General features: G+C 34.0%; 1 protein-coding gene across 1 annotated transcript in view; it reads left to right on the top strand.

Moving 5' to 3' along the window:
* The window catches only part of LOC143231393 (uncharacterized), a 60322-nt gene extending 46419 nt beyond the window's left edge, over window positions 1-13903 (top strand). Inside the window, 4 exon segments of the mRNA XM_076465938.1 lie at window positions 3538-3720; window positions 4077-4199; window positions 7679-9481; window positions 9483-13903. Coding sequence (XP_076322053.1) covers window positions 3538-3720; window positions 4077-4199; window positions 7679-9481; window positions 9483-13370 — 5997 coding nt within the window. The 3' untranslated portion in view covers window positions 13371-13903.
* The last annotated feature ends 1724 nt before the right edge of the window (window positions 13904-15627 follow it).

Raw genomic sequence — 15627 nt, 5'->3', positions numbered from 1 at the left:
TAAGAACGTATTTAAGTTCTCAATGATGCCACACTTTCCTTCCATAAGAATTAATTTTAATTCTTAGTAATGCCGCACTTTCCTTTTATAAGAATGTATTTTAATTCTCAATAATGCTGCACTTTCCTTCCATAAGAATGTATTTTAACTCTTAGTATTGCCGCAATCTTTCTCCGTAAGAATATATCTTAATTCTTAGTAATGCTGCAGTTTTCGGAAATGAGAATATATTTTAAATCTGAATAATGCCGGATCTTCTTTCCATAAGAATGTGTTTTATTTCTTACTAATGCCGCATTTTCTCCCATAAGAATGTATTCTAATTCTCAGTAATGCCGCACTTTTTTCCATAAGAATATATTTTCATTGTCAGTAATGACGCACATTTTTTTAAAAGAATGTATTTTAATCGTCACTAATGACGCACTTTACTTCCATAATAATGTGTATTAATTCTTATTGATGATGTACTTTCCTCCAATAAGAATGTATTTGAATTCACAGTAATGCCGCACATTCGTTCCATAAGAATTTATTTTAATTTTTAGTAATGCTATACTTTTTCTTCCATAAAAATGTGTTTTAATTCACAATAATGTCGCACTTTCTTCCAATAAGAAAGTATTTTAATTCTTTGTAATGTTGCACTTTTCTTCCATAAGAATGTATTTTAATTCTCAGCAATGACGCACTTTGCTTCCATAAGAATGTATTTTAGTTCTCTGTATTGCGGCACTTTCCATCCATACGAATGTATTTTATTTCTCAGTAATGCCGCACATTTACTTCCATAAGAATATATTTAAATTCTTAGAAAAGCCGCACTTTCCTTCCATAATAATATATTTAAATTCTTAGTAATGCCGCACTTTCTTTAAATAAGAATGTATTTTAAATCTCAATAATGCCGAACTTTCCTTCCATAAGAAATTATTTTAATTCTTAGAAATACTGCACTTTCCTCCAATAAGAATGTATTTTAATTTTTACTAAAGTTGCACATTCCTTCAACAAGAGTGTATTTTAATTCTTAGTAATGGTGCACTTTCCTTCCATAAAAAGGTGTTTTGATTCTCAATAATGCCGCACTTTCCTCCAATAAGAATGTATTTTAATTCTCAGTAATGCCGCATTCTCCTTCCATAAGAATAAATTTTAATTTTTAGTAATGCCACACCTTCCTTCCATAAAAATGTATTTTAATTCTCAGTAATTCCGCTCTTTCCTTCAAATAGAATGTAGTTTAAATCTTCGTAGTGCTGCACTTTCCTTCCATTAGAATGTATTTTAATTCTCTGTAATGACGAACTTTCCATCTATAAGAATGTAATTTATTTCTTACTAATAACGCACTTTCCTTCCATAAGAACGTATTTAAATTCTAAATGATGCCAAACTTTCCTTCCATAAGAATTAATTTTAATTCTCCGTAATGCAGCACTTTCTTTCCAGAAGAATGTATTTTAGTTCCCAGTAATGCACACTTTCTTACCATAAAAATGTTTTTTAATTCACAGTAATGCCGCCCTTTTCTTCCATAAGAATTAATTTTAATTCTCAATAATGCCTCACTTTCCTTCCTTAAGAATGTATTTTAATTCTCAGTAATGCCGCAGTTTCCTTCCCTAAGAACGTATTTTAATTGACAGTTATACTGCACTTTCCTTCCATGAGGATGCATTTTAATTCTCAGTAATGCCACAATTTCTATTTATATGAATGTATTTTAATTTTCAGTAATGCCGCACTTTCCTTCCATAAGAATGTATTTTAATTCTCAATAATGCCGCTTTTTCCTTCCATAAAAATAAATTTTAATACTTAGTAATGCCGGACTTTCCTTTTATAAGAATATATTTTAATTCTCGGTAGTGCTGCATTTTCTTTCCATGAGAATGTTATTTAATTCTTAGTAATGCCACACTTTCCTTCCATTAGAATGTATTTTAATTCGTAGTAATGCTGCACTTTCCTCCAATAATAATGTATTTTAGTTCTCAGTAATGCCGCTCTTTCCTCCAATAAGAATGTTATTTAATTCTCCGTAATTCTGCACTTTTCTTCCATAAGAATGTATTTTTATTCTCGGTATTGCTGTATTTTTCTTCCATAAGAATGTGTTTTAATTCTTAGTTATGCCGCATTATTTTCCATAGAATGTATTTTAAATCTCAGTTATACCGCACTTTCTTTCTGTCAGAGGGTATTTTAATTGACAGTAATACTGCACTTTCCTTCCATGAGAATGCATTTTACTTCTCAGTAATGCACACTTTCCTTCCATAAGAATGTTTTTAATTCTTAGTACTTCTGCACTTTCTTCCAAGAAGAATGTATTTTAATTCTCAGTAATGGAGCAGTTTTCTTCCATAGTAATGTATTTTAATTCTCAATAATGCCGCACTTTCCTACCATAAGAATGTATTTTAATTCTAAATAATGCCACATTTTTCTACCATAAGATTGTATTTGAATTCACAGTCATATTGCACTCTCCTTCCATTGGAATGTATTTTAATTCTTAGTAATGCCGCTCTTTTCTTCCATAAAAATGTATTTTAATTCTCAATGATGCCGCACTTTCCTTCTATAAGAATGTAGTGTAATTCTTAGAAATGCCGTGCATTCTTACCATAAGAATGCATTTTAATTCTTACTAATGCTGCTTTTCCTTCCATAAGAATGTATTTTCATTTTCAGTAATGCCGCACTTTCCTTCCATAAGAATCTATTTTAATTGTCAGGAATGTCGCACTTTTTCCCATGAGAATGTATTTTAATTCTCAGTAATACCGCACTCTTTTTCTATATGAATGTATTTTATTTTTCAGTAATGCCGCACTTTTTTCCATAAGAGTGTATTTTAATTCTCCATAATGCTGCACTTCCTTCCATAAGAATGTATTTTAATTCTCAGTAATGCCGCATTTTTCTACCATAAGAATGTATTTGAATTCTCAGTAATGTTGCAATTTCCTTTTATAAGAATGTATTTTAATTCTTAGTAATGCTGCAATTTTCTTCCATAAGAAAGTATTTTAATTCTCAGTAATGCTGTATTTTCCTTCCATAAGAATGTATTTTAATTCTTAATAATGCCGCACTTTCCTTTTATAAGAATGTAGTTTTATTCCCAGAAATGCCGTACTTTCTTACCATAAGAGTGTATTTGAATTCTCAGTAATGCCGCATTTTCCTTCCATTACAATGTATTTTAATTCTCAAAAATGTCGCACTTTCCTTCCATTAGAATGTATTTTAATTCTCAATAATGCCGCACTTTTTTCCATAAAAATGAATTTTAATTTTTAGTAATGCCGCACTTTCCTTTCATAATAATGTATTTTATTTAAGTGTTTACTCCTTTATTTGTGGGAAATTGTTATGTTGATGTTTTAAAAAAAATATTAAAGTATTTTTACATGTTTTATGCTTTAAAAGTATCTGTAAGTATCCTAAAAACAGAGTGAAAATTATGTTGAAAAACACATTTAACATTAATATTGTTTTATCCGCCTATTACATTTCATTCTTTAGGACTCTCTCGTGGATCTTCTGTTGTCTTTCAACGTCCCAAAGGATAAGATTGTGGTCGGTATTCCTACCTTTGGAGTGGCTTATAAGACATCATATTATAGGCTCTTCGTTGAAGACTCTTTAAAAAAAGGTGTAGAAGGAAAGGCCTTTAAAGGCAAAAGAAAAATTTTATCTCATGGAAAGGTGTGATATATGATTTTACGAGCTGATCATTGCAACGCAGTAGCAAAAATATTCTATAAAAATGAGCTTAAAACAATCTTTAAACATAAATAACTATTCTCATAATAAATGAGCATTAATATCTAATTTGACTGATGATCAAATTTTAAATACAGTAGGTTATCTTCTGAACGCAGTAACTACGGATATCTGAAACAAAAATCTTATGATTTTTAGAAAATTAATATACAAAAGCAAATCGGTGTTTTATGATTTATACAAACAAATATTAAGATAAAGTACACCTAGTTCAAGTTGAAATCTAGTTAAATTTTATGTATTTTAAGGAATACTATTAACACTTAATTTCTTGTCAGGTATGCGATTTCAAGAATTCAGGAAACTGGTCAGTTCTAAGAGAGACTGACCAAACTTCACCCTACACTTACAATGAAGAAGACTTGGTTGGTTATGATGACGAAATTAGTGCAAGGCTTAAGGTGAGAAGGCAACGTAAGCAAAAAAACAATTATAAACGTTCTTTACGGTGTCCAAATTATGTATTGGAACACATTTTAGTCTATATTTAAGTAAGCAACTCAACAGTTTACTATTATATTTAATTTACATAATTATATACGTTTTATTCATTTTTCTTCTCCAAATGAACTACGTGATCAAGTAGCGATTATAGGATTAATTTGTTTCGTATTTTATTTCAAGGCTACACAAAGCTATATATACTCAGCCATATCTAATTCTGAAGTGATAGACAAGAAGAAAGGTAGCTAATCTAGTTCACCTACCGTCAGCTCTTGTGCTACACTTGTCTAACCATGTAGTGGGATTTGACAGTCTCTCTTGTAGCATACTCGCGGCTCCAAAGTACGGAACTGTTTTATAGATTAGAGGTTGATATTCTGTGTTTACACTGTGGTTATGCTATTTACTAAGCCACACCTGCCATCATAGGACTAACAGTTATAACACTAGTATTAAAATGTAAGTAGTCTTACAGCATTTCGAGAGTTCAACGTGTAAGTTAAGCTTAATATTTTTCCCAAGTTTTAACACACATTGTAAATGTGCTTGACAAATTTTCTCATCTCAGATATAACCCAAACCTGGCGATATAAATTAGCTGTGTTCCACTTTTTCCTAATGAAGACACATAGGTAGTGTTTATGAAAAGATCACTAAGGTGCAGCATATTTTCTGTCATTTCATTATCAATATTCAAACAGTATTGAACTTAGAGCGGGAGATGTTATTGTTTGGAATTATATAGCAGGAAGTTTAGAAACGTATGGAGAGCTTTTGTGTGTATGTTTTTCTTATAGCAAAGCCACATCGTGCTATCTGCTGTGTCCGCTGAGGGGAATCTAACCCATGATTTTGGCGTTGTAATTCCGAAGACTTACCGCTGTTCCAGCAGGGAACACTTATCAATGGATTTTACCTGTTTCTCTCTGTTAACTCGATTTATACCATTGCATTGGCAATATAATTTTGAATGACGTCACACTTACTAATGGAATATTTTTATTTGTTAACCATTATTGTTCATAAAAAGCTACTAAATACAGGAACATGGGGAAAATTTAATGTTCCTATAAAAGGTTTTGAGGTCTGTGCATTTTGAGTCTTAAAATTTTATCACAAGCCTAACATGGCCAGGTGGTTAAGGTGGTTGACTCACAATGTGAGGGTCGCGGATTCAAATACCTGTCCTACCAAATATGCTCACTCTTTCAGATGTGGTGGCATTATAATGTGACGGTCAATCCCATTATTCGTTGGTAAAATAGTAGCTCAAAAGTTGGTGGTGGGTAGTGTTGACTAGCTGCCTTCCAGTCATACACTGCTATATTAGGGATAGCTTTACTCATGTAGCTTTACCCGAAATTCAAAACAAACAAATCTGCCACTTACAGAATATTGAAGATGAAAATTTAATGTCTTCTAATGCCTTAATCGATGTGCTATCTTAAATACAAAAATGTTATGGTATTCACTGAATCTTCTAACTTCAAGGGCCCGCCATGTCTAGATGGTTAAGGCACTCAACTTATAATCTGAGGGTCGCGGGTTCGAATCCTCTACACACCAAACATGCTCGCCCTTTCAGCGACGTGAACAGTTGGCGGTGGGTGGTGATGACTGACTACATTCCCTCTAGTCTTACACAGCTAAATTAGGAACGGCTAGCGCATAGCTCTTATGTAGCTTTGCGCGAAATTCAAAACAAACCAATTTAACTTCAAATCATCAACAGGACATGACCTAGTAGTTAGAGTCTTCGATATGTAAATCTAAGGGTTAATGGTTAGGGGATTGTTGCTGCCAAAACACACTCCGCATTTGGGGCCGTAGATGTGCTATTTTAAAGGAACGGTTAAACAAGAGTAGTCCAAATTTTGGTGATGAGAGACGTTAACTAACTTCCTTTCCTTTCGTGTGCCAGTTAAAAATCCGGGACGGCTAGCACATATAACCTTTGTGTATCTAGCACGAATATCAGAAACAAACAAAAACCAACCAAACATCCTTCGGTCAGGCTCAGATGCGAGTCTATTAGAAAAGGCATTATGTATACGTTTATTTTAGAGTCTACTTTAGTTATCGCCAACGTACATTGTTTTCACTAAAACCTAAAAAAAATGGATAATTTATACCGTATCTAGTTCAAGAATCAGTATTTTATTTCAAGAATGTTTGTAGAAAATTCAACTAAAATAAATCAGTCTGTTGCCAGTAGGAAATATCAATGATTTAGAATTATCCTGAGGTGATTGGAATGTTTTTGAAATTTCTTGTCAAAGTAATAATAATATATATTTTCGGTTTAAAATGTCATATAGCGTTGTAACTACACTAGAAAAATGTCATTTTAAAGTTAACTAACAAATACTCTTTTCTTTTAACCTGTGTGTAATCTTATTTACCTTTTTTATCATTACTATGAACGTATAAGACATTTTGAGATCAAAATTTCACAAGGATGCAAAAATATGTGTCACATTTTAATAAAACATCTTGAAATCTTGCAGGCTGTTGCGTAAATGCACTGGCTGAAAATTTCTGCATTTTTTTTTTATAAATGAGCTATTATCTATTGAGATTTTATGTGAAAAAGAGTAAGCCATTCAATACTATAACCTCCAATTAACAACGCTTAAATCTAAAATTGAATCAGTGTTCACTTTGATTCCAAAAAATTAAATGAATCTTTTTAACTCATTTTTACCCATAACTGTCAAGTTATAACATAGATTACTACTAAGCAAGTTCGCCACAAATATTGTGCATACGTATTTAAAGTAACACATTTTACCTACGAAATATTTCAAAGCGTCCATTTTTACAGTACTTAGAAGAGAAAGAGAAATTATACCAATATTCCATCAGTTTATTTCATTAGAATTTACAGCTTTTACAGTAAGTAAGATTATTTTTTAGAACAGGGACAACGTTTCGATAACTGGTGTGATCATTATCAAGTAGTAATGATCGAAACGTTGTACCTGTTCTAAAACTAATCTTACTTACTATTGTTGTTGTTATTGTTTTATATTAAGCACAAAGCTACACAATGGGCTATCTGTGCTCTGCCCACCACGGGTATCAAAACCTGGTTTCTAGCGTTGTAAGTCCACAGACATACTGCTGAGCCACTGTGGGGCCTTACTTACTGTAAAAACTGTAACTTGTAATAAAATATACCTTAGCTGTAAGTAAACTCAAAATGAAATTATTCTATCAGTTTATTAATACAAAATTTTCATTAATCATATATGATAAAACGATATAAATGCGTAGGATAAAGGTACTAGCAGTCAACTTGTTCTTATAATTTCGTATTTGTTATTTACCATATCGCTAATTAATGAGGTAAATGATATTTTATGTTAATGTTAAAAAACAAAGTATTTCAATATGCTTTATAATGTCTCATAAATATATGATTTTTATTTACTAGACCAAGTATGTTCTGTTACGAAAGCTTGGAGGTGTTTTAATGTGGTCTGTTAATAATGATGATTATGAAGGCATCTGTGGTAATGGCGACTTTCCTTTGATCCGAAGTGTGCGAAAAGTGTTCACAGACACAGTTAAGACTAAGAATTCAAAGACCATTGACGAGTTTGAAGCATATCTTGAAGGAGCTGAATCGAGAGTCGTAAATGTTGTGGATAGATACGGATTTGTTGGACGAGTAGAAAGTAATTCCGACACTTTTGAGAGAATGATCTGTGCCAGACAAGGTTATTATCGACATCCTGACGATTGTACTAAATTTTATCGCTGCGTAAAATTCGACCAGCATATTAATGATTACACTATTTTCCAGTATGATTGTCCTAATGGCCTCGTGTTCGATGAAAGATATGAAGTTTGCAACTGGCCGTCATGGTCTCTGCCATGTGACGGATCTGGTGAAGTCTTGCCTGTTCCGAGAAAAACATTTGTATGTTCTGACAATGGTTACTTCCAAGATCCAGAAAACTGTAGATGGTTCTATTACTGCTCTGAGGGAAATGGCATTCTTCAAGCATTTGAATTCAAGTGCCCCTTCGATCTAGCTTTTGATGAAGAGAAACTCCTGTGTAACTGGCGTTGGCTGGTTCCAGGATGTAGTGGTCCTTATGGAGGAATTACACCAAAGGTTGAAAGTACCGCAAAAGTTTTAAGTGTTGATCGATATATAGCACCTCAATTGAATCCTTCAGGCAGCTTTCAAAAAGAAAAAAGCCCTGAATATGAGCATTTTGGAGAATTTTCTGAAGCTCTACCTAGAGGGCCAAATATTGGTTTTGCAAAACTTCCTAAAAGTTCTGAAGAAGGTACCTTTGGGTTGGTTGATTTAGGTGCAAATGTAGAATATAGTAGTGAACGAGGATCTAACATCCCATTCCGTGATTTTGGATATGATGAAGAATCTGAACTTGGTGGTCACGCCAGAAGTGTAGGATACAAAACAGGATCTGGTCCTTCAGGTCCAGGTAGGAATTTGGGATATGTTAGTGGACGTGATTCTAAGAGTCAAACAAGAAGTATAGGAAGTGGCATAAGAGATATCTCCGAAAGTCCAAACAGATTTTCAGGAGACAGTATAAAAAGTAATACTGGAGAGCCACCAAATTCTGTCATAAGAGCTCAGTATAATGGTGGACATGACAATGAAAATCTGCCAAGTATTACAAAAAATAAAACATCTATAGGTGGACATGGTCATGGAGAACAGACAATTCCTGATAGAAATTTAAGATATGAACGAAGACATAGATATAGGCCTCCTTCAGACTCTATTAGAAGTATAGCACATGATAAAAAGCTTGGCTCTATAGATACACCAGATTCAACTGTATTTAATAGATCTGATAAAAGACAAGGTCATGAAAGTCCTATTGTAAGATATAGTGACAGAGGAGATCGCGAAAGTCAAGTAGACTTTAAAGATAGTGTAGGATATCGTATCGGACATGATATTGCAAGTCTGTCACGTCCTATTGGTGGTGGTGCAACATATGATGAAAAACAAAGATCTGGAAGCCCGGGCGCTGGTGTAAAACATGATGGTAGAAATGCTCATGGAAGTTCTCAAGGTCCTAATGTTGGTGTACAATATAATGGCCAACATGGCCATGAATACCCATTAGTACCTACTACTGGTGCAGGATATGTTGATGGGCATGGCCCTAAAGATACTTCAAATCATGATGGTGTTTTAAGCTATGGTATTAAGCTTGATTTTTTTAAATTTATCACATCTTGTTTACAGTAATAAATATAGCAGCACACATGGTCCCAATACTACTCCAGATCTACCTAATATTGCAAGATATGGTAATAGTGATGGTTCTAAAGGACCATTTAGTGATACAGGATATGGTAATGAAAATAGTCATGTAAGTCTAGTAAGTCCTATTGGTAGTGCAAAACACAGTAAAGGATATGGGCATGCAGGTTTCTCAGATCCAGATGGTGTAGTAATTCGTGATGGTAGAAATGGTCCTGGTGGTCTTAGAGGTCTGGTGTATACTAAAGGCAATATAGAATACGGTAGTAGAAGTATTCCTGGAGGTTCAGTAGGTTCTGTTAACGTTGATAAATATGAACCCAAAACTTTTCTAAGTCCTTCCACTGGTTTAATATTTGACGTTAAAAGTACTCCAGGGAGTTCATTGGATCCTGAAAGTAAAGTAGAAGATAGTAAAAGACTAAGCCTACTAGATCCTGTTAGTGATCTAAAATATGATAAGCCATATGGTTCTAAGAGTTCCTTAGCTCCTGATGGTCATGTAAGCTTTGATATTAAACATCGGCTTGCAGGATCTGAAAAGCCAATAGATCATGTTAGTGACATAGAATTTCACAATAAATATGGCCCTAGTAGTAAAATAGATTCTCTTAACGTTGACAGGATTAGTAAAATACCTGATATTTCAGGACAATTTGATAATACTAGAATTATCGGATATAATAATAGTAGGCGTGGGTATGTAGGTTCTTCAAGTCCAAACAGTGGTGTAAGAGATAGTAAAGAACATAGACTTGACGGAACTGTGGATCGTACCAGTGATATTATAAATGGTTTTAAAAGTTTAACAGGCTTAAGTGAATTTACTAGATATGACACTAAAAAAGGTCCTGATGGTAAACTAGGAATTTTTAGAGATTTTGAGAATAACAGAAGACATGATTCTAAAGACACACATGGTCCTGTCGATAGTATAGGATTCACTGGGATACGTGGATCAGTAGATCCACCAGATTCCCCTGAAGTTAACAGAAATGGAAACAGACGTGGTTCTCAAGGAATTGCAAGACAAAATGAGAAAGATAAAAATGGAGGTTTGGTAAGTTTTTCTAGAGACGTAGATTATAATGGTAAACATGAGCCTGAAAGTCTATTTGGTCTTGTACGTGATGTGATATATGATGAAAAACATAGTCCAAAAGGCTCATTTGATTTTTCTAAAGATACAAGTTATGGTAATAAGCCTACTCATGGTTTCGTTGAAAAGGTAGGACGTGGTGATGAAATATTTACAAGTGGTTTAGCAGGAGATGTGGTCCATGGTGATAAACAACATTTAAATGTAGGTCATCTCAAAGAAGTAATACCTAATAAAGTCCATACTTCTAGAGCACAAACAGATTTTAAGCATGATATACCTCTAAAATATACTGTGAAAGAACCAAGTGTTCCAGAGCAGTTTACTGGTTTAATCAGTCCATCATATAAACCCAAGCTGTATGAAGTTCATCCTGTGTCACCACATCCACATAACACTGTTTCACCTAAGCAGGTATTATATTTTTACCAGGATGAAATAAAAGACACACGTCCTCTCAATCAACCCACGCCTATATCATCACTTGTTATTAATTATGATGCAAGTCCACCGAAAACTGGATTATATCACAGCGCACGTGAGCTTTTTAACAAAAAACCTTTATATTCTTCATTGCCTTCCCCTATTGGTACTATTTCTTTCCCAACTAAACACCCCAAGACATCGTTAACTAATGACAAACAGACTCTGGTTACTGTAACTCCTCATTTTTCTAGAACACAAAATAATTACCAACACAGTTTAGACTGTGTATGTAAATCAGGGATGAATGTTGGAACAGACTGTTGTTACAACACTGATTACTTGACTACAGCTTTGAGTCCACCAGTTCGTGATCGACCAAAAATAGGTATACTTGTTGAAGAACCTAGGGAACATGCTGCTCCTAGGAAACTTCAAGGACATTTTTCTATTCATCCTACGATCAAACAAACCGATATTTCATTTCCACCAACTTCACCTAATCCTCCAGAACAACTTGTGGTTCACAAACAATCCATCCCTATTAAACAAGATAGACATATTCCTCCCAAAAACGCCCAGGAACATTTTTCTGTTCAAACCTTGCCAAAACAACCCCAGATTTCACCATCACTTACGCTGCCATTAGTTGAAAAACATTTTGCAGAGCATCCATTAATTTATGAAGTTAAAGGTCCTGTTAAAGAAACAACAAAGTTTGTTCCTCCTAATAATGTCGAAAATCAGTCCAGAGATTTATCAACGCATCCTCTTCTTGCTAAGCCACATGAAGGTAAGCAGCCTTTATTCTATAAGTTAGGAGTGCAAGGAGAAAAAACAAGAAAACCTGCACCACCTACAAAAGTTGAAAGTCATTTCTCAACTAGATCACGTTTCAAACTATCAACTACTCCTGTCAACTATTTTACAGAAGAAAATATTTTCCTATACCCATCTCATACCAATCAACCAACACCAGAGAGAGACTATGTTCAAACACCACTATCTTCAGGGGGTGATATTCAAACACCAACATCTTCATATCGATATGGTGGTGGGCCCTTTGTAGGTCTAAAAACCAGAACTACGCCTACAGTAGTAAAAGATGTACTACTTTTGCGAAATAACATTGCATCAACTTCGTCTCCTTCTATATTTCCACCATATATTTCTAGGATTACTTTTGGAACATACACACGTAAGTACGAACCACAAGAGGAAGCAGATGTTTATGGGCCTCCTCCGGAAACAACAAACATTTACAATGCCCCAGTGTTTGGGCAACGATTAAAACCTGTAGGACCTAAATACTCATTTCTAGCTGTTTCAGATGTCACACCTCCCACAGCAGTGAATAAAATAGTTAGAAATAGATACACACAGCTACCTAAATATAGTCAAACATCACGAAAGTTACAAAAGCCACGAGTAATAAATAATGAACAAAATGGCACAAAACCCAATATTAACGTTCCTAGTTACATCATTCTTCCAACTGTTCCATCTAAGCCTGCTTCAAAAGACGTAATTAGCTACACAACTATTTCAGATGAAGATGACCTTGGTAACCAACATACCCCTAAAATACGAAAAGCCTCAAAGTCTGTTAAATATAATGACTCTCAAGCTGGAAAAAGAATCCCTGATGTGCAACCATTGACTGTTATTGATGTAGAACCACTGGCAGAAGCATCTCCTCCAGCGTCAACACCCATTCTTAGAAATGAAGAACAATATACAACCCGACCTAAATATGACAACCACCCTATAGGCCACTCAGGTCATGCAGTGTCTAAAAACGCTTACCGTGGTAAAACAACAGGCCAAGATATTTCACGTGCTAAGGAACCTGATGGATATTATGAGGGAAAAGTAACTGATGGAATAACCGATCACAGAGAGAAAACTATTGAGCAAAATATTCCATATCATTCTGCGCATTTTGGACCAGTTGAACCTAGTCGGTCACCGACTCCTATAGTTAAATATCAAAACAAAAATAAGTTATCTGAAGATGTGCGTAACCCAAGAATATCGCAAAATATAGGTCTCCAGAAACCAGATATTACTGGGGAAAATGTTGAACAGGGAATAGTTACTGAATTTAGAAGGACAACTCTAAGGGATGATGGCAAGGACGAAGAAACTATTCCTGATGTAGCTTGTTCTAGAGCAGGTCTCTTTCGACATCCTGAAGATTGTAGTCAATTCTACGAATGCTATTGGGATAAAACAATCAACAAATTCACCCTTCACATTTTTGAATGCCCAGTCAAACTTGTTTTTGATAACAGAATTTATGGCTGTAACTCAGCATACTGGGGGCCTCCTTGTCATAAAATGAATTGAAAATAACGTCTCAGATAGTCTGACAAATTCAACATGTGTTTTGTCTCCGGAAATGGTAAGATCAAGAAACAACTTAGTCATTTCTTGCTTATGATGATAAGTAATGACATGTAACACGTGAAGATGTAAATAAATATACATGTATTTTATACTTATCGATCTCATTAGAGGATACACTGTTTGTGTAAGGATGTTAGCTTTAACATATAATTTGTTATTTTAATGTTAAAAACTGATAAGGCAAATTAACGACCATGATGCTTTGGCTTTTTCCTGTTATTCACATCCTTATCTAATCTTAAGTGCTGTGAGGATTTCCTATTTATTTCTTTTCTGGTGAATAAGCTATATTTTGTCTGGGAAATTTGATACATAAGGTTTATGGATTGTATGTTATGAAAAATATAAAATATATAAAAATAAACAAATCGTTGAGTTAATGTTTTAAATAATAATGGATATGATAGTATTGAAAGAAATTTACATGTGAAAGTTGAAGAGTTGTTTATCACGAAATAAATATGTTATCGTTACATTGTTTCCCTTTTACTCTGTGTGTAATGTTCTAATTAAAACGCTTATCAGCCTGGCATGGCCAAGTGGTTAGGGAGTTCGACTCGTAACCTGAAGGTCGCGGAATCGAATCCTCGTCACGTCAATCATGCTCGCCCTTTCAGCAGTGAGGGCGTTATAGTATGACTGTCAATCCCACTACTCGTTGATAAAAGAATAGCCCAAGAATTGACGGTGGTTGGTGATGACTAGTTGTCCTCCATCTAGTCTTACACTGCTAAATTAGAGAAAGCTAGCGCAGACAGCCCTCGTATAGCTTTGAACGAAATTGAAAACAAGCCAAACAAAACGCTTATCGTACTAGAGTAGGAGCAATTATAAAATGTACACTGAAAGTATATATAAATTAAGAGTAGTGTATAATTTATTCATGAGAACGCTGTGCTCCCTTTTTCTTACAGTTCAACCAAACATCCATAAGACTCAACCAACCTCATTGTTTGTTAGATTTAATTATTCCAAGGTTGAAAGGAGAATCTCTAATGTTCCACTATTGATTGTTATTGTTGTAGAACTTGTGGAAGAACTATTTCTTCCTGGTTTTATTAGTGCAATAAATGACAAAGTTGTTTGGTGAAGTTAATTCTGTAGTATAATAATTAAATAGTGTGTCCACTGTGTATACCGAAAAATAAATAAACACAATCCTATAATATTATTCACACACCTAAATTAATATAGGTTACAATATCATGAGTTCAAAAGGATTTTAAAAACTCAAAAATATTATATACACATTGCCATTGTAAGAAGCCTAACTGCACCTTTTTAGATTGCTGACCCAAACTGTGCTGTAGATCCTTGAATAGGCAAAACTGCAGTCACAGGTTATATTTTTAATTGGCGAAATGAAACTACATCTGTAATGTGACAATCAAGACGATTTTACGAAAAATATTATTTAGAGAAGTGAGACAATATTTAAAAGATAATTTGACTATTAGCCAATCAAAATGCATCCTCTGTACAATGAGATTTTACGCCATTCTTTTTGTATGATCTCCATCAAATCTTTTAAATCTTACGTTGCTACGATGGAAAGTGTAATAATATATCAATTTTAATCGTATATATATATATACATACATACATGTATTATGTAACAGACAATAGAGCCGTTTACTTCTTAGTATTATGCTATTCTGGAAATGACTCTTAGATACCAGTGAAAATACGTTTATTAAACATATATTGCATGTGTAGGCTTAAATGACTTTTGTACATTGATCACACATACACACACACAAACACACAAATATAATGTGGATAGATTTGTATTTTTGACTTTGTTTCAATAATCTATATATCATTCAACTTTCGTTATTAATATAGCTGGCAACGTTACGTATATATCAATCCATACTTGTCTTTATGAAATTGGGAGCTTTATAATGTGACGGTCAGTCCCACTATTCATTGAGTTGGCGGTGGGTGGCGATGACTAGCTGCCTTCCCTCTAGTCTTGCATTGCAAAATTAGGGATGGCTAGCGCAGATAGCTCTCATGTAGCTTTGCGTGAAATTCAAAACAAACCAACAAATCCTTTTTATTAGCTACATTTTTATGCGTTAGAAATACCAATCGTTGGGCGCGTGTATACCCAATTCGATCTTATTGCTTATCGAAATCTCTATCAATCTAGTCTCGTATATAATTTTATATGCCAATTAACTCATGGCTCATT

This window comes from Tachypleus tridentatus, chromosome 11, assembly GCF_004210375.1.
Source record: "Tachypleus tridentatus isolate NWPU-2018 chromosome 11, ASM421037v1, whole genome shotgun sequence".
Classification (NCBI taxonomy): Eukaryota; Metazoa; Arthropoda; class Merostomata; order Xiphosura; family Limulidae; genus Tachypleus; species Tachypleus tridentatus.
The sequence above is the reverse complement of the archived record's forward strand: the minus strand, read 5'-3'. Positions and strand labels throughout refer to the sequence as shown.